Here is a 27,978-nt window from a genome sequence, read left to right as displayed (position 1 = left end):
AGCAAATTTCTATTCCCAGGTTACTGAGTATTTTTATTCACGTTATGTGTTGAATTTTGCATATATCAATATGAAAGGATAGCTATGTGATTTTCAGAAGTGATTTTCTGAAGTCTTTCTCTGTGGTCCTGCCTTTGTTTTCAACAGTCTCTTCTGCCTGTGTTTCTTCTAATGCTCCTTTCTGCAATGACTTGAATAGCTCCCATTTCTTTAGTAAGTTCTCCTTATCACTTCTTTGGCCTATTTTTTTTTCTTCAATTAATATGAGAATAGAGATTTGCATGTATTTGAAATTTTCTTTTGTTTCATGGAGTAATTCTTCTGCCATGTTTTCATTATCTACAAGTCCCTTGTCATAATTTTTTTCCTTCTCTTTCTCTCTCTCACTCTCTTTTTCTTTGTACAAAGCTTAGATCCCAAGGTTATTCCATTCTTCATGTTCCTCTTCTTTGAATGTGAGTTTTCCCTGTCCACATTCAATTGGTTGACCCCAAATCAGAAACAACTTAGGGGATCAGGTTGTCTGCCAATAGATTTAATTTGGATCTCTATGGAAGATGTTCACAGCAAGGAAAAAAACTGTGTGCTTCAAATGACTCTGTCATTATTTTCTTCTCAAAGAGAAGAGAGGATGCATGAAAATGTGGTAGCAACATCAAGAGCAGAGCTAGCCCTCATCCTTGTTTAGAATGCTGGACAAGATTATCCCCTGGCTGTCTCCACACCAACCCGGGGCTTGGCCACTCTGACTTGGTAGGACAGCCTTGTCAGGCAGAACTGAAACCAAGTGTGTTTGTCCAGGAAACTGAAGACTCCTAAAAGGGAATTGATAAATTTATTGGATCAAACTTAGTTTTAAATGAAAGTGGACATGTTATCGATTTCCCCCCACTCACCCAGAAGGATAGCCTGATTGATTATATTCAAAATAATGAAATTATTATCCCCCATATATCTGAGTTACAATATTAAAGTTTTGCAGCTTCCTTCTTGCTTCACACAGATTCTTAATTTCCAAGATGGGCTCCCACATGTAGTTAAAAAAAATCAGTTCCCTTCCCCTTCTCCTATCTCTGTTCATTATATTTTTTTCTTAGCCCCCTTCTACACAAAACAATATGATAACAGAGATGGAATCAGTGCAGCTGTACCATTTGTTCAAACAAAAAGGAAGTTTAAATTCTCCAAAGAGATTTGGTAAGTGTTTATGAAAAATGTATAAATCTCTATACTGACAAATATTCCACACTCAGTGCTCTTTTCACTCAAGAGGCAGTGTTTCTGCCAGTGTGCTCCTGCTCCAAAACAAAGGAAAGTACTCTTCCTAAAATCTGCTAAAACAGAGTTCAAGCATAGCACAATAAGCAGTGATCTCATTATGCTTATTGCACATGTGTAGAAAAGCACCAGATATTTCCATCTGTCCATCTTTATCTGCGGCAAATTGATTTCACAACTTTTCCAGACATTAAATGCCAAGCCCCATATAAAAATGTTTGCGAATCACTGCTAAGCCTGAAAATGTATCTTTCCAAACAAAATGGGGGAATGTGGAGTCAGAAAGTCCCAGAAAGGAAAAAAGAAACTCGTGGTAAGTCAGAAAGGGACTTTCACACCTCTGTTCATCAGATAGTTGGGGCACTCTCGTCTCCCACACAGCCTGCTCTGTGCTCAGCAGACATCAAGATTAAACGCACAAGATATGTGGTCCTTGCCTTCGGAGGCTTCACATCTGAGCAAGGGCAGAGGAGGACCAGCATATTGAGTGGAGGTGCAGGGGTATAAGAGGACAATCCAGCAACATTCATTAAAAAACAGAGTCAAGGTCCTCTGAGGTATATTAATTAAGCGATGCAGTGTTTTGATTCATTAAATCATCTGGTTGTTCTGTAAGAATAAACAATTTTCAGAGTCAGATTCAAAACTTACACTTAACCATGAACTAATGATCAAAGGGCTTTACTGAGTTTCCAGGCATCCTTTCAGGAGTTGTGGTTATTATGAACACCTGGTTTGCACTTGACACTGTGGCCTCTTTCCTTTCTCAGTACCACATTCCCAGTTTTCCCAGGACCTCTCTGTTCTTGGCTCCTTAGAAAGGCTCCCTTCCCCTTGCTGTGCCTCACATGGGCCCTCCAAGGCTTGGCTTTTCCCCACATCCCCTTCTCCACACACCCTCCGTGAACACTCACATTTCTCGGGGCTCCAGTTCTGCTCAGCCTTGGGCTGGCTGCCAAATCCACATCTTTGTCTGACCTCTCACCTTCCTTTGGTTTCCTGTCTCCAGGCTTTGTCTCTGCACAGCAATCTATACATACTTATCCCATCACCACTTGCGAAGTGGCTCTTCCAAAAGTGAGCTCACTGACTTTACATCCCACACGGGCTTCCTTTCCAACCGCCTGCAGTCCTAGCACCAACATGTTCTGGTTTTGAATAGAACCATCCTGGCCATCCTCCTGGGTTCCCCCACTCACAGGGGACTGGGAAAGAATTCGTAAATGCACTTTTATTTACAGCTACAGTTCTTGTTCCATATGTTTGACAATTACCTTTCACTTTCTTTGTTTCTTCAGCAGTAAAAACAGAGGCAGGGGCAGATAAGAGCAGCAGCACCAGAAGTAGGATCTAAAAAGATAACATACACATGGAGTTCCCATTGTGCCTCAACAGGTTAAGAACCCAACGTTGTGTCTGTGAGGATGCAGGTTCAATCTCTGGCCTCACTCAGTAGGTTGAGGATCCGGCATTGCCACAAGCTGTAGCATAGGTTGTAGATGTTGCTCGAATCCAGTGTTGCTATGGCTATGGTGTAGGCTCCAATTTGACCCCTAGCCCAGGAACTTCCATGTGCCCCAGGTGAAGCTGTAAAAAAGAAAATAATAAAAATAAAACAAATTTTAAAAATAAAAAATAAAAAGGTAACATCTACAAAAGCATTCTGCAAAGTAGAAAGTGTCATGCAAGAATAAGATATTAGCTAGTGGCTCATAAACATTAAGATATTTTTCACCTGGGAGCCTCTTGTCATATATAAGTGTAATAAAGAGGATCCACAGCCTTAAAATACAGAGCATGTCATGCTGAGTAGCAAATCAAACTTGTACAACTCAGTGCCCAGAAAGGTGTGGATGGTATTTTATTTTTGGAGGAGTGAAATGTAGGTTTAAGAGAAAAACATAACCATCTCTTGGAAACCTTCAAGGAAGACATACATATGTAGATGCACGTATTTTGCTCTATATCACATTTATGTATGACTATGAACATATATATCCACATGCCAAATGCCTCCTTCTTTCTCCAGCTAACTTGCTACTGTGGTTTTATCAACTGTAGACTACAGTAGTTCCAGGACAAAATCCTGGGGTTGCAATTTGGGTAATTCCCCATTCAGGGGGGCAGCTGAGGTTAGTGATGGGTCTTATCTCCCTGGCCTCCTGGGCTGCCCCAACAGCTCACAGACATGATGTGGGAGAAACTAGGGCCTCCACACCTTCACAAATGTGAGCTCTGAAGAGCTCATCAATTCTTGTGCCTGTGACTCCTGCCAATCACCTCACCCACCACATACTTTAGAAAACACAGGATATTTGAGGACTTATTGCAAAGCAGATGTTTCCGGGTCAGGGGTAGGAACCAGATTTGGTTCTCAACTGAATTTCATCTGGCCAATGAGGCAAAGGAGCAAGTCCCCCCAATCGGTTCACATTAGTGTTATCTTGCAGAAATGGGAGAGGCTACGGAGTGTGTGTCTATTTCTCTCTGGGTCAGTATTTTTCTCCAAGGGTCTTTACTCTGCATCTCTTGCTAGGAATTTGTCTTACGCTGATCCAGATCTTGGCCTGTAGGTTTGGGTGTGTCTCTAACTTTCATTACTTTGAGAGGGAACAACAGGGTGCTGCAGAACTCTCAAGGGGGAATAGTCTAGAAATGGGCTAATGACTTGATACCTGGGTATTGCTTTTTCCTGTTTTTATTGAAAAGGCATGGAGTGTTTGATTTTTTCTTTTTTTCTTTTTTTTTGGCTTTTTTTTTTTTCGGGCCACATTTGGAGTTTCCCGGGCTAGGGGTCGAATCAAAGCTACAGCTTCTGGCCTACACCACAGCCACAGCAAAACCAGATCTGAGCTGCATCTGCAACCTACACCACAGATCATGGCAACACCGGATCCCCAGCCCACTGAGCAAGGCCAGGGATTGAACCCGCATACTCATACCCGCTAGTCAGATTTGTTTCCGCTGAGCCATGATGGGAACTCCTGACCTGCATCTTAGTTGACAGCAATTTGAGTTCTCTCCCTAGCACTCTGTGGAAACTGCCGCATCCTTTCCGATATTTAAATTGTCAGATCCAGGAGCCCCTTTAAGTTTGCATTTTTTCCTTAGTTTCTATGGATCACATTCTTGAAATTCTCTTCTGCAGTCCTACTGCTTCCTATGCCCTTTTCTCCCCTAATAACTTCTCAGTTGCCTTTCTTCTGCCCATTTAACTGAATTTCACAGATATTTGTTCTTATCTAATTTTTCTTCTCATTTTACACTTTATGTTTGAGCCATTGCATCCATTACTAAGACCAGCTCTGAAAATGCCAGGTTCCTAAATTCCATTATTAACTTTGACCTAAGCTTTCGGCTGGTTGTCAGTGAGCACCTGTGGATTTCTTGTCATCCCAGATGCTCACTGATTACAAGGAAATGCCCCCTGTGTTGTGTAGGTCCCTCTTGGCATGTCGCCTTTAAAATTCAACTGTGGCCAATTGACTCCTCATTAGGTGTTGGTAAAAGGTGCTTTGACCTTACCTTTTTATCTTTAAAAGAGCTTTGGAATCACATATTTTGGGAACTGAATTATATGAGCTGAAATCTGTTAGATCCTTATCTGTTAGTGAGAACAAAAGACAGGATAAATTCTAAGGACAGACTCTTTGGTTCTTAAAACCAGTCCAAGGAACAACCCACTCTTATTTTTATTTTGCACAGAGGTTACAAGCCATACAGAAATTGCTCTAAGTACTATTTGTTTCATTTCAGTCCTGTACAATATACAGTGCAGAAGTGAAAGTGAGAACTGTGTGACTGTAAAACTGTGGAAATCACTTTCATGCATGGATTACGGGTCCAATCTCATTAATAAGAGTCCAAATGACTGTCCTTCTTTTTGGCAAATATTTTATATTAGCTACTAAGGAAGTACTGTTCTGCTAAGGCTATGTTTTAGGAATTTCTAAACGACAGCAGTATAGCTGTGAATAATGCTAACAATACTGACCTTTTACAGAGTGTTCTATGTGCCAGGCCCTGTGATGAGAATTTTTCATGCTTATTTGATCCTCACAAAAACTCTATAAGGCGGATTATATTATTAGCCCTACTGTATATATGAGAAAATGAAAGCTCTGAGACTTTAAGCAATCTGCCCAAAGTCACCCAGAACACTAATTCCTGTTCATAAGGCCTATATAAAATACTGAGAAAATATATTACACATTTTCTATTTGTTAATATTTATGTCTAGCTTTTCCCCCATCAAATCACATAGTTGTGTATATATTTGTAGAAGAGAAAAGAAAGGAAGAAAAGGATCTCTTAAATCTCATTTATTTTTAACACACTAATCAATAGAAAATGGTTCTGCATATACATGATAAGGAAAATTTAAAATGATTACATTGTAATGTTCAATTTAGTTTGAGTAGTATAATTAAAATATATCTCAAAGTGATTGAAATTTTAATTAAATTATATCATATAATTTTGATTTGGTGCTGGAAAACTGGGTTATTAGGTATGCAACCATCAACAATCACTGAACTATGTATTAAGTAATTCCATGACCATATAAATTGTAAACAAAAGATACCTGAATATGATTAAGTGTATGGACATGTTTACTAAGTAACTTCTTAACTTGTTTTTTATCGTGAAATATGTCTTACCTATAATAGAAGGCATATGATATTTATGTATGAGGTGAAGAATAACTCATTCACTTTGTAAATAAATATTTATTAGAAGTTTATTATAGGGACTTCCAGATTCAGGTTGTCACTCCCAACCTTATAACAAGAAAAAGCTCTTCAACTGAGAATTACAACTTTTCTTAGACCCCTCAGAGAAATTAGGTTGCAGGGCGGTCACCCTGATATCTGGAGTACAGGCGAATCTGCTTTCCTACACCAGAAGTCCCAAGGGCCATAAACTGATAAGAACACTTAAATGGTAATTTTAGTGACTTGTTAGAAGCTGAGTGTGAACTAGCAGGAGAGTGAGAAACTTCTGGGCCCCTACACTTTTGTGGGCTTTACCTATAGGAACCCCTACCAGGTTCTTAAGGTGAAAAGCTGAAAAAATAAAAGTTCCCTGGAGGCTCTGTCATGAGGGGAGGGGTAAAAATTGTGAAATACACCCAGAGCCTTCTCCATAACAAAAGCCTCCTCTTCAGGGAAAAATTCTCAGACAGAGTTTGATAAAAGTTGGGGGAAGAGCTAGCTTTCCTATCTCATCTAAGGGGGAAAGGAATGAACACAGTCAAAAGGGGGTCAGGAAACATTAGGAATGCTGTGCCTGGGAAGGGAGGATGGAGCCAGGGAAAATAAAGAGCTATACAACTGGAGAAGGTCATAGCCCAATACACAGGCTCACTAAATACTGTGATTTAATCATAAAACCTTGCAGTGCTCTCCATCACCCATATCACAGAGCAACAGATAATGAATTATAGCAGAAAGAGCCACAAGATACAAACTGTTTCTTAGAAGTACTAAGAGAAACCCAAGAAAAAGAAGGGAGACCAAACAAGGGAGCTACAGGAATTCGATGTCTCTGGTCCCAGTAGCTACAGCAGTCATTACAAACAGTCCAAACTCCTACCCATATTAACATAAATCCTCACACTAAAGTCAGTTAACCTCAGTTCCTATTACATGATGCATCATGTCCGGCTTTCAACAAAAATTATGACAGCCTAAAACAAGGCAAGAAAAACAATCTGAAGAGAAAAATCCAGCATCATAACAGACTCAGATATGTCAAAGATTTTGAAATTGTCAGGTGTGTGAATTTAAAGTAACTCTGATTAAAGACAAATACCATATGATATCACTTATATGTGGAATCTAAAATATGGCACAAATGAACCGACCCATAAAAGAGAAACAGACTCATAGACATAGAGATCAGACTTATTGCTAAGGGGGAGGGAGGAGGGAATGGAATAAACTGGGAGTTTGGGGTTAGTAAACGCAAACATTGCATTTAGAATAGATAAGCAATAAGGTCCTATTGTATAGCACAGGGAACTATATCCAGTCTCTTGGGATGGGCCAGGATGGAAGATAACATAAGAAAGAGAATGTATATATATGTATGACTAGGTTGCTTTGCTGTACATCAGAAACTGGCACAACACTGTAAATCAACTACAGTCTAATAAAATTTTAAAAAATAAAATTAATTAATATGTAAGGGCTCTAATGGAAAGGGCAGACAACAGGCAAAAACAAATGCATAATGTAAGCAGAGAGATGGCAACTCTGAGAAAGAATTTAAAGTAAATACTATGATGACCAATTTCTTGAAAGGGGTAAAATTCACCAAAGGAGAAATATATAGACTGAGTAAACTAATATCTGTTTAAGAAATTGAATTAATAAAAAAACCTTTCAGAAATAAAGCATCAGGTTCATATACTTTCAACTATAAATTCTACCACACATTTAAGGTAGGAATTATACCAGTTTTGCACCATGTGTTCCAGAAAATAGAATCAGAGGGAAAACTTCCTCTTTCATGATTCCAGCATTACTGTAACACCAAACCCAAGAAAGGGGGAAATAACCTTACTGAAAACTAACCTAACAGCCACTGTCTCAGCCAGGTGATGAAGGCTGACATCAACAATGACAAGTCATATTGAGAGTATATCCCTTTGATGTGATGAGGTGAGAATGGCACTTTACCTCTGTGGTCTTCCTCCCCTAGACACGTAACCCCAGTTTAATCAGGAGAAAAACATCAAACAAACACAACTGAGGGCTTCTCTACAAAACATCTGACCGGTACCCTTCAAAACTGTCCAAGTCATCAAAAGCAACTTAAGTCTGAGAAATTTTCACAGCTAAAATGACCCTAAGGAGACAAGACAACTAGATGTTATGTATCCTGCCTGAGCCCCTGGAGCATAAGTAGGACATTATGTAAAAACCAAGGATTAAAGTATAGAATTTAATTAATAATAATGAATCACTGAAGTTCCCACTGTTGCACGATGGGATGAATCAGCAGCATCTCTGGAATGCTGGGAGGCAGGTTCCATCCCTGGCCCAACACAGAAGGTTAAGGATCCAGCTTTGCTGCCGCTGCAGCGTAGACTGCAACTGTGACTAGCATCTGATCCCTGGCCCGGGAACTCTATAAGCCAGGGGACAACTAAATAAAATAAATAAATAAATAAATCAGTATTATTAATCAATATTATTAATATAAGATGTTAATAATAGGGGAAACTGGTTTGGGATAGATAGGAACTCTGTACTATTGTCTCAGTTTTTCTGGAAATTTATTTCAAAATTATTTTGAAGTTAAAAGTTTATTTGAGGATTTCCTTTGTGGCACAACTTGTTAAGCATCTGGTATTGCCACTGCAGGAGCTAGGGTCCCTGCTGTGCTGCAGGTTTGAGCCCCGGCCCAGGAACTTCCACATGCTGTGGGCACAGCCAAAATAAATAGTTTATTTTTTTAAAATTATATGCTAGATGCTTTTTCAGGTAAGGGGGACACATTGAACATCAAATAGGCCTGGACACTGCACTCATGGAACTTATTCATGGAACTTGTCTCTTAAGGAGACAGCAAAAAATGGCAGAGAGTGGGGACCGTGTCGGGTGGTAAGATCAAGCATAACAGGAGCATTTACTTTAGCTAGGACTGTTTTTTTGTTTGTTTTGTTTTTTTAAGGGAAAGTATTTTATTTTTTTCCTTTTTTAAAGTTTTACTGAAGTACAGTTGATTTACAGTGCTGTGATAAGGGCTGTTTAAACAAAAGCTTAAATACTTCAGTGGGATTTAGCTAGGAAGATGTTACTGAGACCTTAAGAAAAAAAAATGGTCATGCTAAGAGCAGAGGTGAGAATCTACTTGTGGCTCAGTGGTAATGAACCCAACTAGTATCCAAGAGGACATAGTTTCGATCCCTCGCCTCACTCGGTGGCTTAAGGATCTGGCATTGCCGTGAGTTGCCAGATGTGGTTCAGATCCAGTGTTGCCATGGCTACGGGGTAGATTGGCAGCTGCAGCTCTGATTTGACCCCTAGCCTGGGAACTTTGATATGCCACAGGTGCAGCCCTAAATAAATAAATAAATAAATAAATATGAAGAACAGAGGTGAAGGAATGAAGTTTCCAGGTACAAGAAGTGGCATGAGGAAAGCTCATTAAAATAGAAGCCTTGAGGAATTGACAAAAGCAGCCATTGTTTTATGTTCACTTCCAGCAGAAGCCAGTTCTGAGCAAGGACTGGAGAGCAAACAGCTCCTTAGGGGGAGGGGAGGTGGTCCCAAGAAGCATTGGTAAAGAGGAGGAAGTGAATCAGGGTGTGGTTATCAAGCAGGTAATACAGGTAACTAGGGCTCACCCACATTGGGGAACTCTAGGAGACCATATAGAACATGCCTCACTTATCCCATCTGTGGAAGAAGCTAGTGTCTTTATCAACCAGCTTGCATCAGAAGGTTGTGAACTCCTCCTCAACGGGGTTAACTCCTTGGTTCTTTCAGCCTGCCTTATTATCGTGGACTAAGCAGAGTCGAGCAGCCAGCAAGAATTACAAGTAACTACTTGCAATTGAAATGTGCATGGCAGCTGGAAACCATAAAGGTCAAAATGCGTGGGAGTCCCCGTCGTGGCTCAGTGGTTAATGAGCCCGACTAGTATCCATGAGGACACAGGTTCGATCCCTGGCCTCTCTCAGTGGGTTAAGGATCCGGTGTTGCCATGAGTTTGGTGTAGATCACAGATGCGGCTGGGATCTAGCGTTGCTGTGGCTGTGACAGAGGCCAGCAGCTACAGCTCTGATTCGACCCCTAGCCTGGGAACTTCCATATGCTGCCAGTGCAGCCCTAAAAAGACAACAACAACCAAAAAGTCAAAATGCATGGAAATAGTGAATGCAAAGTGTATAGGGGCAGAGCACCCACAAGGTCTGCAACAGCCAATGCATCTAAAGAATAGGCAGCAAGGAGAAAAGTGGCACTGGATTAGGTTGGAGAAATAGGGAAGGGAGCACTGATGTAGCACAGAGTTGCTGTGTTCTACACTTGGCGGTTAACAATACCATTTGTTAGGAGTTCCCATCGTGGCTCAGTGGTTGACGAATCTGACTAGGAACCATGAGGTTGCGTATTCGATCCCTGGCCTTGCTCAGTGGGTTAAGGACCCGGCGTTGCCGTGAGCTGTGGTGTAGTTTGCAGATGAGGCTCAGATCCCGCGTTGCTGTGACTCTGGCATAGGCCGATGGCTACAGCTCCGATTCGACCCCTAGTCTGGGAACCTCCATATGCCGCGGGAGCGGCCCAAGAAAAGGCAAAAACACCGGAAAAAAAAAAAAAAAACTACCATTTGTTAAAAGATCACTGTGGCTATTGGACTGGGAATGGGTTACTGAGAATGTGGACACAAGTTAAAATGGGGACAACTGTGTGGGGCTCCTGCAGCAGTCTAGGCAACAGAAGCCTGGTTTCGGTACAGGCGAGAGTGGTGGAAATGGAGAGGAGAGGACAGATACACATTACCTTTTGCAGGTGGAGCTTTCAGGAAATGATGGAAAAGGAGAATTTAAGTTTAAGATGTCTCCACCAACCCAACAGAAGCTATCTAGTAGGCAGTTGGATAGAAGCCTGGAGTCAAGAGTAGAGCTATGGGAATTCCCGTTGTGGCTCAGTGGGTTATGAACACAACTAATATCCATGAGGATGCAGGTTCAATCCCTGGCCTTGCTCAGTGGGTTGAGGATCTGGCATTTCCGTGAGCTGTAGTGTAGGTTGCAGACATGGCTCGGACCTCGAGTTGCTGTGACTGTGGTGTAGGCTGGCAACTGCAGCTCTGATTTGACCCATAGCCTGGGAACTCCTATATGCCAAGGATGCATCCCTAAAAAGAAAAGAAAAAAAAATAGAGATACGGTTTGAAAATATAAATTTTAAAGTCATCAGTCTGCAAATGGCATTTAGTGCCAAAGAAATAGATGGGGTCACATGAGAAGAGAAGACAGAAGAGAACCTGGGAAGAAAAGGGGCCAGTAAAGTGGGATTAATAAGGACAGGGCAGTAACAAGAAAATGTTCAGAACATGGTGTCCCAGGATCCCACTAAGGACAGGTTTTCAGAAAGGAGATAGTGGTCAACTGTGCCAAACACACCTGTGAAGTCAAGTACAATGAGGACAAATGTGAAAAATGAATTTACAGCTAAGTGTGATTGGAGACCTTGATGACAGCAGTTTTGGTTGTGAGGAGACTGTAGCGACTGGGGTGGGTTGAAGAGTGAATGAAAGCTGGGAAATAGAAACAGCTTGTACAGGAGTTCCTGTCGTGGCTCAGTGGTTAACGAATCTGACTAGGAACCATGAGGTTTCCGGTTCAATCCCTGGCCTTGCTCAGCAGGTTAAGGATTGGTGTTGCCATGAGCTGTGGTGTAGGTTGCAGACACTGCTCGGATCCCGCGTTGCTGTGGCTCTGGTTGTAGGCCGATGGCTACAGCTCCGATTTGACCCCTAGTCTAGGAACCTCCAAATGCCTAGGGAGCGGCCCAAGAAATCAAAAACAAAAAGAAAAAAAGAAAAAACAGCTTGTAGAAACAACCCATTAGAAAATTTTGCCTTCATGGAAACCAAGAGAAGGAGCACTAAAGTGGAGGAAGGTACTGGACCAAAGGACAGTTTGTTGTTTTGCTTAATAGGAGAAAAGTGCAGTTTTTGGTTTAGTAGAATGATCTGAGCAAGAGGGGATGTTGGAGAGGGAATGATAAGGGAACCAGAGCACAAAGCAACCATGGGTAGAAACAGCACACTTCCTCCACACCTTTGAAGAGGAAGAGCAGAGGAAGAGCAGAGGAGATTCAGGTAGATGGATGGTAGGAGGAAGAGGGAGCACCCAGATAATGGCTGCCATCTTCCACCTGGAGAAAGGTAGAGGACTCAAAACCAAGAGGGAGAAAAAGATGTGGTGGTTTGAGAAAAACTAAAAACTGCTACACCATGTTGAGAACCCATGGGAGGTACATTACGTCAAAGTGAGTGGGCTTAATCATGGGATTTCTCCTGCAGTATTTCAGGACACGGGGCCAGGCATGGAGGAGGCGCATGGCCAGGATCTCTCAGGGCTGAGGTTCAGTCAGGCAAGTATGGTGGTAGCAAAGAGAGGCAAGGGAACTGAGGAAATGTAAAGTGATATTATTTTAAATGAATCATGGAATTTAAGATGGGTAAGTTCAGAAAAAGTCCCCAGTAGGGGCTGATGGACAGTGGAAAAAATCATGGGGGCCAGTGGATTGGCATCTCAACAAGATCCAAAAATCCTAAGGGCAAGTTCTTGAGCAAGTGAGTTTAAATAATAGAGGTGGTGGCCAGTAGGAAGCTTAAGGTATATTTTCTATCACTTCAGTTTTTTTGTTTGTTTGTTTGCTTTGTATCACTTCAGTGTTTTTAAAATATATGACTGAAAAATGCAAATATTGTGTCTCTGGTTACCTAACTCATCCTGGACAGTGTCCCCTTCAGCAGGCATAAAATACTTTACACTTGCATAAATTAAAATTCTCCCTCGTGGCATAGCAATTTCAACCTCCAAATGTGTTCTTTGTGACTGGAACACCTTCACTTTTCCTTTCTCTGGGATGGCAGCCACATTGATCCACCTGTCCAAACATGTGAAGCAGCTTCCTTATGAACACACACAAGTAAACTAGGCTAAAGCAGGTTACTAAAAAAGGAAGGGAAATCTGCAGATTCATGAACGTGGTGCCCAACTTTCTAGGTTCTGGGATCTCTTCTACCAAAGAGATATATGTCATTAAAGTGAAGTGTGGAGAATGAGAATGAAGGACACGTGAACTTGATATTTATTAGACCTGCTAGTAATTAATGCTACCTATCTACAATTAGTGCATGTTTACTATTGAAAGCCATATAAATTCTGTCTAGAAAGTTCCAAGTCAAGAATGTTTAGTATATCCTAGACCATTAAATGCATGAAAATACTTTTTCCCCCCCTCAAATCCATTACACAAAGTTCCAAATTTCATTTCAAAAAGCTAGCAGGTGTCACGTGCAGCTCTCTTCTGAAGACTCAAAGATCCTAGACCGCTTATTTTTAATTTTTGTATTTGCAAATAATTTTTCAATAAAAAACACAGTCATACAACCAAAATTTTGAAATGGGAAGTCATTTTAACTTCATAGAAGCAAAATAACAGTACTCTAAAACACTATTTATCAAGCCTTTTCTTTTTTTTCTTCAACTTATTTGAGGGACAGAACCCCTAACAGTGGTATGTTAGTGTAATGATGGAGGATGAGTGAGACAGAAGGTATTTTCCTACATCATCTACTTCCTCGTTAAGAATCAATCAGAGTCATAAATGACAGTAGATATTTTAAGTAACAGTATTGGGGAGAAGGTGGGACTCAGAAAAGACAACCATTAAGCACAAAATACAGAGCATCTGCCTTTTCTATCAGTTTTGAACGAATGTAGCATGCATGAACTAGGTTGAGGTCAAAGTGGACAGCTTGGTTCTAATCCCAGGTGAGCCCCTCATTAGTTAGATGACCTTTAGCAATTCACTTGGTCTTTCTGTTTCCAACCTAATAAAATAGAGGTGCTGGCACTTGTCCTACCACTTTTCAGGGTACTCTTAAGACTTAAATGAAAATTCACTTCTTTTTACAAACATTGACTGCCTAGTATGTCCTAGGCACTGAGCTGAGGTGAATCATAAATAAGTCCCTTGTCTTCATGGAGCTTACATGTCAATGGGGGAAAATATCTGAAAACTAAAGTGGAAAAAGACAGGTGGTATGGGTGGGGGTGGCGTTGGAAGGCATTCTGTTTTACGCAAGGTGGTCAATGAAGGCCTCTCTGGAGTTTTAGTTCTTAAACAGGTGAATTGTCAGGGCTTCCTCAGCAAAAGACACAGCAAGGGTAAAGGCCCTGATATTGGAGGAGCTTGGCATGTCTGAGGAACAGGAGTCAGTGTGGCTAGAATGGAGGGAGCAGGTGGAATGGTAGTGTGGTCTGAGCAGTGGGGTTGTTTAGATCATGGAAGGAAGGGGTATAGATCTCATATGAAGGGAGATGGAAATCATTGGAGGGGGTTGAGCAGAAAAATGTAATCTGACATGTTTCAACAGGATCCCTCAGGCTACTGTGTGGAGGACAGTATAGATTACAATAGATGTTCATCACCTGGGGTCAAAGGTGATTGAAAGGGGACCAATTCAGTGGCAAAGGATTAAGGCAGACAAGGTAGGCTGCTTTAGACTAGGGTGATAGGGGTGTAAGTGGTTTCTGGTCAGAGTCTTGAGTATACAGTGAAGGGAGAAGCAACAGGATTTTCTGATGGATTAGATATGAATTGTGAGAGAGAAGGGAATACGGAGAGCTGAGGGCAGAACCAACTCAATTAAGCCACTATCGATATGAGTGAACTTGCTTTAGAATTTCAAGAACATTATACAGGGTGGTATTAACTTATTCATTTTGTACCCGAGGCCAAGTATTCGAGAGATTAAAAATCTCATTCTATTCCACCATGATATAAGGTATTTCATGATTTCCATCTTGTCAGAGGTCAATTTAGGACAATGGAAGTTTTCAGTCAGAAAAGGTTTTATTATAAGAAACAATGCCATCAGGTAAAAATGCAAAAAATTGTGCAATTATGGCAAAATGTTTAAAAATATCTACACATTTGCCCCCAAAGGACTACAGTACTTACTACATACCTGAGCACTGAACATTGAATGCCGTTTTAAGCTTCTTCACATAGGGAATCTGATTCCTCGCAAATCACATCCACTTATCCTCATGCACCAATGAAATCAGCTTGATGTTTAGGCATCAACTTTGTAGGATAACAAGAAAACAACGATGGAAAATATAGAATACAATTTCTACTTTCCTTTAGCATAATTATACCACATCCAGTTTTCAATGCATAAAAAATATATAGGAAAGTGCCACATACTTTCTTCAAATGCAAAAAACAAAGTCAAGTGGGGCTGGCATATGTCACCCTATATTTTAATTCTATAGTACCCATTGTGCCTTTTACTCATATTCTCATCATACTATGCAAATGTACCTTAAATATCTAAACACAGAGCCACACATATCATTAATCTTAGTTTTCTAGGACCTCTTCTGAAATCACTTTAAAAGTGGCGAAATATCCCAGCTATATAATTTAAACAAATAGTGCTTCATACAAAATTCAAGATACATTCTACTTCCCCAGCAAATTCTAAACCTTGGCTTTGACACACTATACTTTCACACCCTCAATATAAATTGTTAGAGCAAAAGGACCAACTGTTGTGCAGATCAACAGAGTAAACTGACTGCAGAACTAACCACAGTACTTTGTTTTCCTATACATCAAACAGCACATGGAAATTGCTAACTCAATGTTCTAATGTCATGTTTTCAAGTAACACATCCTTCTAAATAAATATGGGAGATTGTCTAAAAATGGCAGGAAATCTTAGATAGTCCACAAAGCTCTCAAAAATAAATCACATGAACATCTCTTGGAAAAGTCAGTGAGTTGTTTTTTCCTCCCCTTTGCAATGCAACACAGTAAAGATGCTTCAAAACACTCACAGAAATAGCCCCCAAAGAGCATGAAGATAAAAAAAAACGGGGGAGAAAAAACATATGATTAGTTGACAAAGTCAATAAAGAGGTTATAGACATACTACCAAGGCCATAAGACCACACACATCTAGTTTCCCAAGACTAGATTTTAAAATGTCAATTCTCTAGACATTGTCCACTTGAAATTCAGCTTCAGGAAACGTTCCCTACTTGTAGAGGGCTGTGACAAGCAGTTTGGAAAGTTTCTGAAAAACGAGGTATGTAATGCAAAGAAGCAATGTTTTAAATTTGTTTCACAGTTATCACATTATGATTTGTGCAAGAGTTTTTAGTACAAACCATGCCAGTTAGTTTTCTTTCAGAGAATCAAAATATTCCAGTTGGGGACGGACTCTGGGCTATACTTATATCCTTTATTAATTTTTCCAGGCAGAGTAAAAACTAATTACTGATCCAAATATCTGCCTGAGGGATAACACATGAGTTGCTTTGTCCTGTCAATATTTCTGACTATTAGAAACTCAGCAGTTAAACATGAGAAACAATTTAGCGTACCTATAATGCTGTGGTTCTATTCACTCCTTTCCTTTTCAGTCACCTTCAGCTAAAACAAGTTTTTCAATGTAAAATTATTCACAACTGTTAAGTGCAAAAATAAAAAAAAAAAAATGAGGTGAGGTTTTGTCATATATAACGTAAAAGCCATTAAATGAGACCACTGCAGGAATTTTATGTTTCTGGAAAGCAGAATTTTAAAAGTAGGTGTAAACTTCACATTATGCTCTGTGAAGGAGGGAAATAAGTTACCTTTCACTGTACTGATAATGAATGAACAGGTAGAGGATGGAAAAGGGGGTAAAATGACAAAATGGCCCACGTTAGTGCAAAATGAGAATAGTGTTCTTTTCACTATTCTAAGACTGAATCCAGTTAGACCAATAACTGGCTATATCTTGCCATCATGTAGGTAGAAAATCTGGTGAAATCATGCTAGAGTAACATGTAAAGTACTACAGTCATGAAACTAACATACCGATTTGAAAGGTAAGCATAGGCTCAGATGATTAAAATCTATCTAGCTATACACATGAATTAACTTATGCAAGCACCAGCCACCTGTGATTTTGGGCCCTTTCTAGGATTTAAAAAAAAAAAAAAACAGAGACAGTGTTAGCACTTGAAAAAATTGTCAACAGAAAACTGCTATTTTAAAACTTTAGCTTAACTTATAGTAACATGGGGACTCTAAAACAATCAAACTAAAAGCTCTTAGACTGATTTGTTTTTCCTTCAATCTACTCTAGTAACAGGACACATTTAAATCTCAGTACATTGGAAAACAGTACACAAATATACATATATTCAGAATGAGGGTCTAAGTTAGTGCGTCTCTGTTGGAGAGGTCACAGCTCAAGTCCTAGTGATATTGCCTCAGATTTTTACCCGTATTCAAAATAAAAAGTCACATCAAACTATTTTAGCTGTCTCTAACCCATAATACCCTAACCACTTTTCAAAGAGTGCATAGTTGTCGAGTCATCTGGTATCACAAAAATTCTAGAATGATGTGATTACTTCTATACCAGAAAAAAAAAATGCTGATAATTGCACTTTGTTACCTTTTTCTTACTGAAATGAAAACATCACAAAGATGGAAAGAAATGCCTCCCTACCCTCATCTTTAAGAGTACCCATCTCCAAGCATAAACTCTCTCAGCTTTCTTAAATACTGACACCACTTCTTGTATCTTTGAAAGACTAAGTTTCCTTAAGTACGAGATGCCGGTGAGCTCACTAAGGCCTGCCCTTCGTTAAAGTACTTTCTGAAGACACTGAGGATAGAGTTTAGCAACAGCACATTCAAAATGCCGGCCAAGGTCCCAGAGCCGATCTGGGGTCTCATATACTTTCATCCATTGGTCAGTGATGTCATCATATTGATAAAGGGAATTTTTTCTGCTGGTTCTGAAGACATGTTCTTCAACGGTCACTTGAGTAGCTCGAACAAATAAATGGAGTTTATTCTGGAAAAGTACCAGTTTAAGGTATGGATTTATGGACTCATCACATGGAAAGTCCTTCTTACGAGTCCATTTATTGAGTTCAATATCATAGGCTTCTACAGTAAACATACGCTGATGATTTCCACAGGTTCCAGCTATGTAGTAGATAGAGTTCTTGTATACAGCTGCTAAGCCCTGGATTCGAGGCACAGTCATGGGGGTTAAGAAACCCCAGTAGTCTTTCTGAGGCTCATAGAAGAGGAAAAATTCTCCTAAAAAACACGAAAAAGAAAAAAAGAATATGCATATTTACATGGCTCTTTTTGGTTGTATGTTGAATACCAAAAAGTGTAATTTTCCAAATATTTTTCTTTCTAAAATACTTTTTATAATACCCAGAGATTAAATATTATAAAATAGCTTAAATGTCTTCATTCCACGGCACAGCATAACATAACATTATGGTCAACCTGAACTGGGGTGTTCAAAATGGGGAAGTGAGAGCAGTTACTTTGGCTTCATGGCAGAATAAAGGTTAAGACCTTGTTTCCATTTACTCTATCATTCCATTTACTCAATTGGATGTTTCAGAAAACATATTTTAAGCCAGCTCTTAAAAAAAAAAAAGCATGATTACTAATGGTTAGCCAGTAAGATCAAGATATATACATACAGTCTCAGCATGAATAAGCCACTATAAATTTATGTGTTAATTATTTAATTAGAAGATAGTACACAGAATCATTCAGATTTGTGTCTCTGGGCCACTCATGTGTTAACTTCAGTTGCTATAATGCAAAGACAAATATTCAAAGAGAGTAAATGTGACTTTAAGATGACCAAAAACATGCACATGGTTTATGGAGTTGACTATGACTCAGTTTCAGTTCTATTTTGACAATAAAAGGGTGTGCTAAGTCAGAGTGCCAATATAAAGACGTCTAAAATAATCAAACTAGTGAATATTTACAAGAGCTTGGTTAAATATAACATTTATATAAAGTCCTTGATATGAAGATCTGAACCCTTTATGAACAGATTAAATGACAGTCTAATAGCCACTGACAGTACAGCATAAGCTTCTGACTATTCATATCAAGTTTATTTACATAAAGAGGCTTTGTTTAGATTAGAAGTACCTAATTCTAAATTGAGCTTCCCCTTGAAAACTGTTTTGAACTAGGTTTCCTCCTACGGATAAATGTAAGTGTCTACTTAATAAAAGTGAAGCTGTAATTTCAGTTTTTCATAAAACAGCTTGTTAAACTCCCAGATTTTGCTTACATATTACCTACCCCTATGGACTTATGTAAAAGGATTCTTAATAAAGACGGGAATTAAAACTTTCTACCATGTACTACCTCACTACAAATTTCTTATAAAAAGGTAAAATAGTACATTTAAAAAGTTGATTTTTCAAATCTAAAGTCTTCTTTAATAAATTAAACCAGTAATAGACAATTAAGAAAACCCTCAGTGCTTCACATTTCTCTTATAAAAAATACATCAGGTTAAACAATGTTCATTCCATCCCTGAAATTCTATTAATTTATTATTTTGCTTTAGTATTTACCTTAATACACAACCTACACATTCCATTTGGGAGTCTTCTAATTAATTCTATCTCTATCGACTAACTAGGGGAGTTCCTATTGTGGATCAGCAGGTTAACAACCTAACATAGAATCTATGAGGATGAGGGTTCATTCAATCCCTGGTCTAGCTCAGTGGGTTAAGAATCCAGTGTTGCCATGAGGTGCACTGTAGGTCACAGATGCGACTTGGATCCTGAGTTGCTGTGGTGTAGGCCTGCAGCTGCAGTTCTGATTTGCCTCCTAGCCTGGGAATTTCCATATGCTGCAGGGGAGACCATAAAAACAAAAACAAAAACCCTAACTGGTCAGCCAGTAGAACCAAAATATATGCAGAGAGTGCTTCATCATATTGGAAGATATAACCTATCCAACCATTCTCAATAGATTTTACATCCATTTGGATATTTCATTTTTTGACAAAACTAACAAACCTAAATCATGCCCATGCTTCTATTCAACTAAAATATAGTACTAGAGAGTACTGCTACTTCTGGAGAATTAACTTCATATTGAAGTTTAAACAAATGAATTTAGGCATTTCTAGGAAGTTTTAAGTCAAGGCCTGGAAGAAAGAACATATTAAAAAAAAAAACAAACCCACAATGGGAAAAGACCTAAAGAATCAGGTGTATCTAACAGAAGTTGCCCCATTTTCTTTGTTTTATTAGAGTAGTAGTGTGAGAAAAACATTACATATGAGCAATTAAGAAACACAAGAAGAATAAAGATGTTGGTACTGCCAACACTGCATCTAGTATTCAAGCAACTAAAATAAGAAACCAAACAGAAGGAAAACATTATCACAAACAAGAATCTTGGATCAAATATCTTATTTGCTCTTACTCAGTTATTCTTTCTACTTCTACTATATCCTCTTTGCCAGAGTACTAGTCTTCAACAGCTGAAACAAAAAAATTTAAGTATATTATGGTCCCTCTCCTCTTATAATGTTAAAAGAAAAAGGTGACACCTCAAAATTTTTCAGTAAAAAAAAAACTTGAAAACTTAATGTTCTACAGATGGCAACAAACTGCAGTGAAACTGAAACCTTAAAGACTGTAGTTTAAACTCTTCATAATTAAGTTTCATAACCTTTGCCATCAAAAGGCTTATACGAAATTCTTTGGCAACTGAATAGTATAACTATACTTGTTGCTTTGTTCTTTTTTCTCTTTAAAACTAATCCAGTAAGTTCCATAAAAAAAATAAATAGTTGCTGCAACATCTCTTGATCATATATTACTGAAGAGCAAAAAAGTCATGTATCAAACTGGCTTTCTTGTTTAATGTCTTAAAAGTGGCTCTGAAAGAGTTTTCCCCCAGTGCTGAACTATTATTTATGAAAATATGTTTTCAAAACTATTTATTCCACGTGATGTCAAAACACAGTAAGAACATAAAACATTTACAGGATCATTTCAGGAACTTTTAAGTACCTGCCTTTTTTGATTGAAAAATTTATTTTCTTTACTGGTCCTTTTAAGAACAGACTATTCCAACAAATAGTTTATGACAGGAAAGCCAGAGGCATTCCTCAATTCATAGAAACAACTTGTGTTTTACTTATGTTTTAGTATAAGTGAGTGAACCCCAATCTGACCTGTTACCCTTTCATGAAGAACTAAATCACGTAGGCACCTACCCTGTAAAACATAGATCTTCTCTTTGTACTCCACAGCATTGTGAAACTCCATTGCAACAGGCATGGCACAAACTGTAGTCCAACAATTCTCTCTGCTGTCATAGCACTCCACAGATTTCAGTGAGTTTCTCCCATCACCTTCATAAACACGCCCTCCAATTGCATACATCTTCCCACAGCAGTACACCAGTTTGCAGCCTATTCTGGCTCGAAGCAAGGACGGTTTGGCTAGCCACCTATTGGTGGAATGGTCGTACATCCAGAAATCATTTTCTGCCTTATGATCAATGGATACCTCACTGCTGCTTGGCCTGTACCCTCCTGCGATGTAAATATCATTGTCCGGTGAAACCAGAATCCCAACCTCTCTTAGGTCATTCGGTGGTTTGCATAGTTTGAACACTTTTCCTGTGAATATATCTAGACAAGGCACTGTTTGCTTCTTTCCTGAGTGTTTGTGGGCAGCATCAAAACATATGATCATTTCTGATGCAGTCATTCCAAGTCTCTGCGTGCAGCCATTAGTATTCAATGGTCCCTTTTCCCCAGAGCTTTTGGCTATAGCCTGTGCAAACTGAGGTGGAATTTTCTCTACAAAGGTGTCTTCCATCAGAGGAAAACGTATGCATTTGGCAAAAATTTCTGGAAGGTGCACTTCTCTTTCACTCTGTTCATGTTCAAACCACCTTACGATGCTTTCATAAACATGCTCTTCTCGGTCTACATTTAAATCATCACTGTTTAGGATACTTATCAGTTGGTCTTTAGTCAACTGGAGAAACTCTTGTTCTTTGGTGACACACAGGAATTTTTTACGAATGTATTCTTTTGAGCGATCTCCAAGTTCCTGATGACCATAATGATCAGCAAAAATGAAGACCCCAATAGAATTCTGTGGGTCCAAATGACTGATCATGTACTTAGCACATTGGTCTTGGATGGAGGGAATCTGGAAGATGCTAGCTGCAGTAAACAAGGCTTGAACATTGGCCTCCGTCAGAACAATTCTGGAAGTATAGGCATAGTTCAACACTAAATCCATCGATTCAGCTTCAACACCGACTATTCTAACTTCTTTTTGAGTGCTTTCTGTAAGGCCGCTAGTGAACATGGATCTAGGAAGGAAAGAGTGGTTAATTTATGTGTGCTACAAATAAAAAGTATTGGAGTTCCCTGGCAGCCTAGCAGTTAACGTTCCAGTGTTATCACTGATGTGGCTCAAGTTACTCCTGTGGTTTGGGTTCAATCCCTGGCCAAGGAACCTCCACCTGCCATGGAAGCAGCCAAAAATAAATAAATAAACATGTGTAAATTAAAAAATAATTTTACTGTGGCATTTTTTTAGTTTGTTTTTTAATGGCCACACCAGTGGCATATGGAAGTTCCCAGGCCAGAGGTTGAATCTGAGCCTCTGCTGCTAACTTTACTGCAGTTGCAGCAGTGCTGGATCCTTTAACCCACTGCACAATACTAGAGATCACACCTCCACAGCAACCCGAGCTGCTGCAGCTGAATTCTTAATCCACTGCACCACAACTGGAACGCCTATGGCAAATTTTTAAAAGTATAAAAGTTATCACAAAGATAACCTTTTGAAACTGAAAAGTATTTCCTAATACGCTGAAAGAAAGGGGATAAAAGTTGATCATCCAGAAGAAGGATTTAGTCTGGCTAATGTCAAAAACCTATCCTCAGGACCAGTCAGTGTACTTTGTGCCAACTCTGAGAAAAGGAGAATATAAGTAAGTAAAGCACAACAAAAGGTGGCATGCACTATTTCAGAATGTCTTGTTTTCCTTGGAGCACTATCGTGGCTTCTGGTCAAGCTGCCCTTAAGGACCTGAGATCTTCAATCACCAGGTCAGTTAGAAAGTTTAACAATGCCCAGGAGTTCCTGTCGTGGCTCAGCAGTTAAGGAACCCAATTAGCAACCATGAGGACTAAAATTCAATCTCTGGCCTCACTCATTGGATTAAGGATCTGGCATTGCTGTGAGCTGTGGTGTAGTCACAGACGCAGCTCAGATCCCACATTGCTGTGGTTGTGGCATAGGCCGGCGGCTATGGCTCTGATCAAAGACTAAAAAAAAAAAAAAAAAAGAAAGTTTAAGAATGCCCAAAAGGTGTCATCGTGACACACTGGCATATAGAGACTGTCCAATAAAATTTTTCATGACCCAGTGGGAATTTACAGGAAACTTGCACCCCAAACATATCTTTAAAAATTTCATCTTAGAAAAATAAGATATTCTTCAGAAGTTCATATTTTCTACCTACTCCTTTTTAAAATAATTAATCTTTGAATGTTTCCTTAATCATTTTAAAGAATATAAGAACATCAATTCACTTACCTTTGGACATTTTGAAAACGTTTGCTAAATTTGAGAAAACCAAGAAATATACTTGATTTTCTCAAGTTTACCACATTTTTACCTATCTATATTTGCAGATAAGTAAAGATTATGGTAGGATTAATATAATGTCTATTTATAAAGAGATTTTAAGAATTAACTGATTCTTTGGAAATAATGGTTATTAAAATTCCGAACTATTATTTTGAAACCAAGCTTTTTTTTTTTTTTAGAATTAAAATATCTGTGCACTTATGGTACTTTCTTGGCCAAAACATTAAGTAGCCAAAAGCCTGGCTCTATATTTAAGTGCTAATTGTTTATAATCACCATTTGCCTTTCTTTTCTCTCCTCTAAAGTTTCTTTCTGCTAGGCTATTCTTAAACATAAAAATAAAATCAAAAGCTCTTTTAAAATCCTCTTGAGGAGTTCCTGCTGTGGCTCAGCAGTAACAAACTTGTCTAGTATCCATAAGCATGCAGGTCTGATCCTTGGCCTTGCTCAGTGGGTTAAGGATCTGGTGTTGCCGTGAGCTGTGGTGTAGTTTGCAGAGAAGGCTCAGATCCCATGTGGCTGTAGCTGAGGTTTAGGCGGGCAGGTGCAGCTCCAATTCAACTCTAGCCTGGAAAGGACCAAATGCCACAGGTGCGACCCTAAAATAAAAAATAATAAAATAAAATAAAACCTTCTTTAGAAAAGGACTGTGTGCCCTAGGATGCTTAATAGATGTCTATTAAAGAAACTGACCTAACACTGGTAACAAATTTGATTATTCAGCTTCACACCCCTCCTATTTTATTTTTAAACGCAATCTTACAAGAAAATTTCCCTAAATTAGAAGATTTCCAATAACTTTTGAAGTGTTTATCAAAAATGTGAAATTAATTTAAAAATGCAATATGGAATATTGCATGTATATAAGGGTACCAGGAGCCAGCTTGTGGCCTGGGTTAACCATCTCTTGTCCTATTTTTACTACTGCTATGTAAATTTTAAGTTTGATATCATACAGGCTATTTTTAATGACTAAAAACTAGATGTTCCAATGTATGGAGCTGGTTTTCAATCCAGGTGCTGAAAAACTCAGCTATCCAATTAAAAAGAAAAATAAAGTCCTTCATTAGGCAAAGATTAACTCCCAAAGGAAAACATCACCACATATCCTTTCATCATGGGAGCTACTACCAAGCTGAATACACTGTTCTCACACACAGGAGCAGTGTGACAAGTGAGTTCTCCTCTGTTCTAATAGATTCTTTACATAAACTCTGTATGAAATGGGGGTCACTTCCTCACACAAAATCCTAAGTAACAAAAACTTTCTAATAATCACACAAATTTTACTTCTGGCAGGTCACTGGGATCAGGAAACAGACATGCCAGATTTCAAGCTATTCTATTCTTCCACCAGTGATGCAAGACTTAGAAACTATTAAGGGAGTTCTCTTGTGGCACAGCTGGTTAAGGATCCTGCATTGCCACTGCAGTGGCTCAGGTCACTGCTGTGATGTGGGTTCAGTCCCTGGTCCAGGAACTTCCATATGTCATGGGTGTGGCCCCCCTACAAAAAAAAAAAAAAAAAGAGAGAAAGAGAAAGAGAGAATGACTTTCAAGTATGACTTTCTATATCTCACATAAGGAGCAGCACTGATGCCAAGAAACTTTGCTACAAAAACCTCTACTGAGAGAAAAGAACCTCATCTTTAAATTTTCTAGCCAAATGTCTTCATCTGAATTCACATGCCTTATACTTAGAAAGTTTTCCAAGCATTGCCTTCTTGGAAATTAAGAAAATCTACTATAGCTTACTTTTTTTAAAGTGATTTGTCCATGTCAGAACTGACTGTGCTCTTTCTGCATGCAGTCCACTCCCTCCACCTTTGAAAGCTCTTGCCCACTGATTGACAGTGGGGGAAGTCAGCCTTTGGACAGGAGTCTGCACCCTCCCCTGCAACCCCGTTATAAATAAAGCAAACTTTCCTTTCCACAAAAAAAAAAAGTGATTTGTTTAGGTCTTCAAAACCATTAGCCAGAGGTAAGCCAGAATATCAAATACAGTGAGATATAGACATTTTCATGTTAAAGTTTCATTTTTTTTTTTTTACTTTTCAAATCTAATAAAAAGTTAACAGTTCCATATGGTAAAATTTAAAAAGAACTCACTTTTGTTCCTTAAAAGTCATACAGTGGCTAAGAATCCTAGCTCTGGAATCACACTCAACCATTGCCACTAGTTACTAGTTAGACAGATGACTTACACAGGGCATTTAACCTTCCTGAGCATCAATGGATGGCCTCAATAAATGAGTATCACCCACAGTTTCCATTAGAGGCCAAACTTTATATATTCTGTGTACAAGAGTTTCTTTTTTTTCTTTCAGCACACTGCCTTGTTTTGGTTAATACTTAATACTCTAATGACCTACCATATGCAAGTCTAAATGGTTACATCATAAGCATCAAACTGAAGTGACTATATTTAACCCAGTATTCTGAGAAAGAGGAACCAGAAACTACTGTCTGGAAAACTACACTGCTATATGCTCTATAAAGGTAAACATCTTCAAAAGGAAAAAACACATTTAGGGTGTGGTTGAGAATATTATTTCACAGTCATTCATGCACCATTTTTGAATACTAAAAGGCTTAAAGTGAGAACTTGAAACAAAAACAGAAGTTAAACAGGAAATTGCCTCTTTCACTGATATTTTGTTAGAGAATGAAATTATTTTTTAGACTCGTTTTAAAATTTTACTTTTCAAATTTTATGATATATAAATATGAGTTTAAATGAAAATGAAAACTGAGCTTAAAAATACTTCTGGAAATCTTAGAAATAATCACTAGTCTGGGGTCTAAGACACATAGAACCTAGATTGCATTCATTTTTATTTCGTTGCTGTTATCCCCATGGCATTAAAACAATCCATTAAATGGGTAATTTCTTTTTAAAAAAACAGGCTATTATGTTTTAAATTCTAAAAGAGTTAACGTGAACTAAAGAAATCTTGGATAAAATTCTGGAACAAATTCCAGATCAGCACTGTCCAATAAAACTCTCAGTGATGGAAATGTTCTATATCTGGGCTGTACAATGTGGCAGCCACTACCTACATGTGGTTACTGGGCACTTTAAACATGGCCAGTGTACTAAGGAACTTAATTTTTAATTTGATTTTAGATAATCGAAGTTTTAATGGCCACATGTGGCTAGTGGCTGCCATATTGGACAGTACAATTTTAGATTTTCTGAAACAAACAGAAACATATTCACTGACTTAAAAACCAGCCACCTGAATTCTAGAAGAATCTGTCAAGTAACCCCCCCCCCAAAAAAAAAGGCTTAATAAAATAGGGCCAGTTATTTATTTTCTGCAAACAAATCCATTGGTTTCATTTCATTGTCGCATCTCAGTATAATAATCAAGTGGGCAATACTGAGGGAAAAAGGGAACTCGGTGCAGATCTCAATAGAAGTTTCCACCATCATCATACCTGAAGTAAGGGCTGATTGCAGCAAGAACGTTTCTATGACAGGAAAATGTTTTCCCGTGATCCACTTCCACTACAATGTCTGTCAGCTGCCCTTCATCGTACATTGTTTTGAGTTGCTTAAGAATACTGCAAGCATGGAAGGGGTCCATGGCTTCGCTGGCTGTGTCTGAAGATGGAATCCCATTCGGTGTTGGGGAAGACTTATTTAAATCTAGCAGGAAAAAAAATCAACCACAAGAAGTTCGGAGTCAGTTTCACCGTCGCGGGGTTTTATTGGTTTCTTTGTTTAGTTTTGTTGTTGTGGGGTCGGATTTTTTTTGGGGGGTAGGGGTTGTTTGGCTTGTCCCCCTCCCCCCCTTCTAAATACATACTTGTATACAGACAATCCCAAATAGGACCGCGAGGTAGGATCTGGGCAAGAGCGAGCTGCGATGCAAGTTCCAACAACCAGCCTGTTCCTCTGGGAGCCCGGCGAGCTCGAAGCCCGGTGCTCGCGGAGGGACCGTGCGGGCTGAACTGGCGAGGTGTCTACGGGGACTCAGCCACAGCCGGAACGTCCCAGCTAAGAGCGCAGGGCAGGAGCCTCACGAGGGAAGCTCGATGGATGGCGGCCGCCAGTGGCCCCCTCAACCGCCTAGCGAACAGGTCGGAGCGGAGGCGGGTACCCGGCCTCCCCATCCCTGTCCAGCCGGACCGCCCACCTCCCTCCACGCCATTCATCCTCCCTCCCCTCATCCCTGTCCACCTATCCATCCTTCTTTCCCGCTCCTCATCGCTGCCGCCTCAGCTCGCAGCCTGAGCTTAGCCCCAGGCCCACCACCCCTCCACACCTCGGTAACCACCACACGACCCACCTGCCGACGCGGCCATTTCTCGACGGGGCCCGGGCTCCAGCTATTTAAAGAGGAAATGTCATTTCGCTTCTCTCTCTCCCGGGTTCCGGCTCTTCTAAGCTGCCCCTAGCCAATGGGATGTCCTACGCATCCGGCTCCGCCCGTAGCCTCCGAACTCCGGGCACCTAT

At 39.5% G+C, this 27,978-nt stretch overlaps 1 protein-coding gene across 6 annotated transcripts; it reads right to left on the bottom strand.

Annotated features, from left to right (window-relative positions):
- Positions 1-25: 25 nt before the first annotated feature.
- On the bottom strand, positions 26-27,916 carry KBTBD8 (kelch repeat and BTB domain containing 8). 6 transcript variants are annotated; one of them, XR_007134640.1, is made up of 6 exons: positions 27,811-27,916; positions 26,957-27,167; positions 21,112-22,226; positions 15,001-18,146; positions 1,617-2,628; positions 29-815 (listed from the first exon to the last, which is right to left on the bottom strand). XR_007134640.1 is itself a non-coding variant. In XM_047778914.1 (4 exons), the coding sequence occupies exons 1-4, from the start codon at positions 27,824-27,826 to the stop codon at positions 17,683-17,685; spliced, it is 1,806 nt and encodes a 601-aa protein (XP_047634870.1). In that variant the 5' UTR covers positions 27,827-27,916; the 3' UTR covers positions 14,867-17,682. The 6 variants fall into 6 exon arrangements, 1 of the variants encoding a protein (XP_047634870.1); XR_007134636.1 differs by having other exon boundaries at positions 30-815; positions 2,553-2,628; XR_007134634.1 differs by having other exon boundaries at positions 26-2,628.
- Positions 27,917-27,978: the final 62 nt, after the last annotated feature.

The sequence above is a fragment of the Phacochoerus africanus genome, chromosome 1 (genome assembly GCF_016906955.1).
Source record: "Phacochoerus africanus isolate WHEZ1 chromosome 1, ROS_Pafr_v1, whole genome shotgun sequence".
In the NCBI taxonomy this organism is placed as follows: domain Eukaryota; kingdom Metazoa; phylum Chordata; class Mammalia; order Artiodactyla; family Suidae; genus Phacochoerus; species Phacochoerus africanus.
The sequence above is the reverse complement of the archived record's forward strand: the minus strand, read 5'-3'. Positions and strand labels throughout refer to the sequence as shown.

What these genes read in the sequence shown, in the direction of transcription:
- KBTBD8 (XM_047778914.1), bottom strand. An exon ending in GCAATCAGCCCTTACTTCAG is followed by an intron (nt 22,227 to 26,956) that starts GTATGATGATGG and finishes TTTCCTTCCTAG; the next exon opens with ATCCATGTTCACTAGCGGCC. An exon ending in GAAGATCTATGTTTTACAGG is followed by an intron (nt 18,147 to 21,111) that starts GTAGGTGCCTAC and finishes CGTGTTTTTTAG; the next exon opens with GAGAATTTTTCCTCTTCTAT.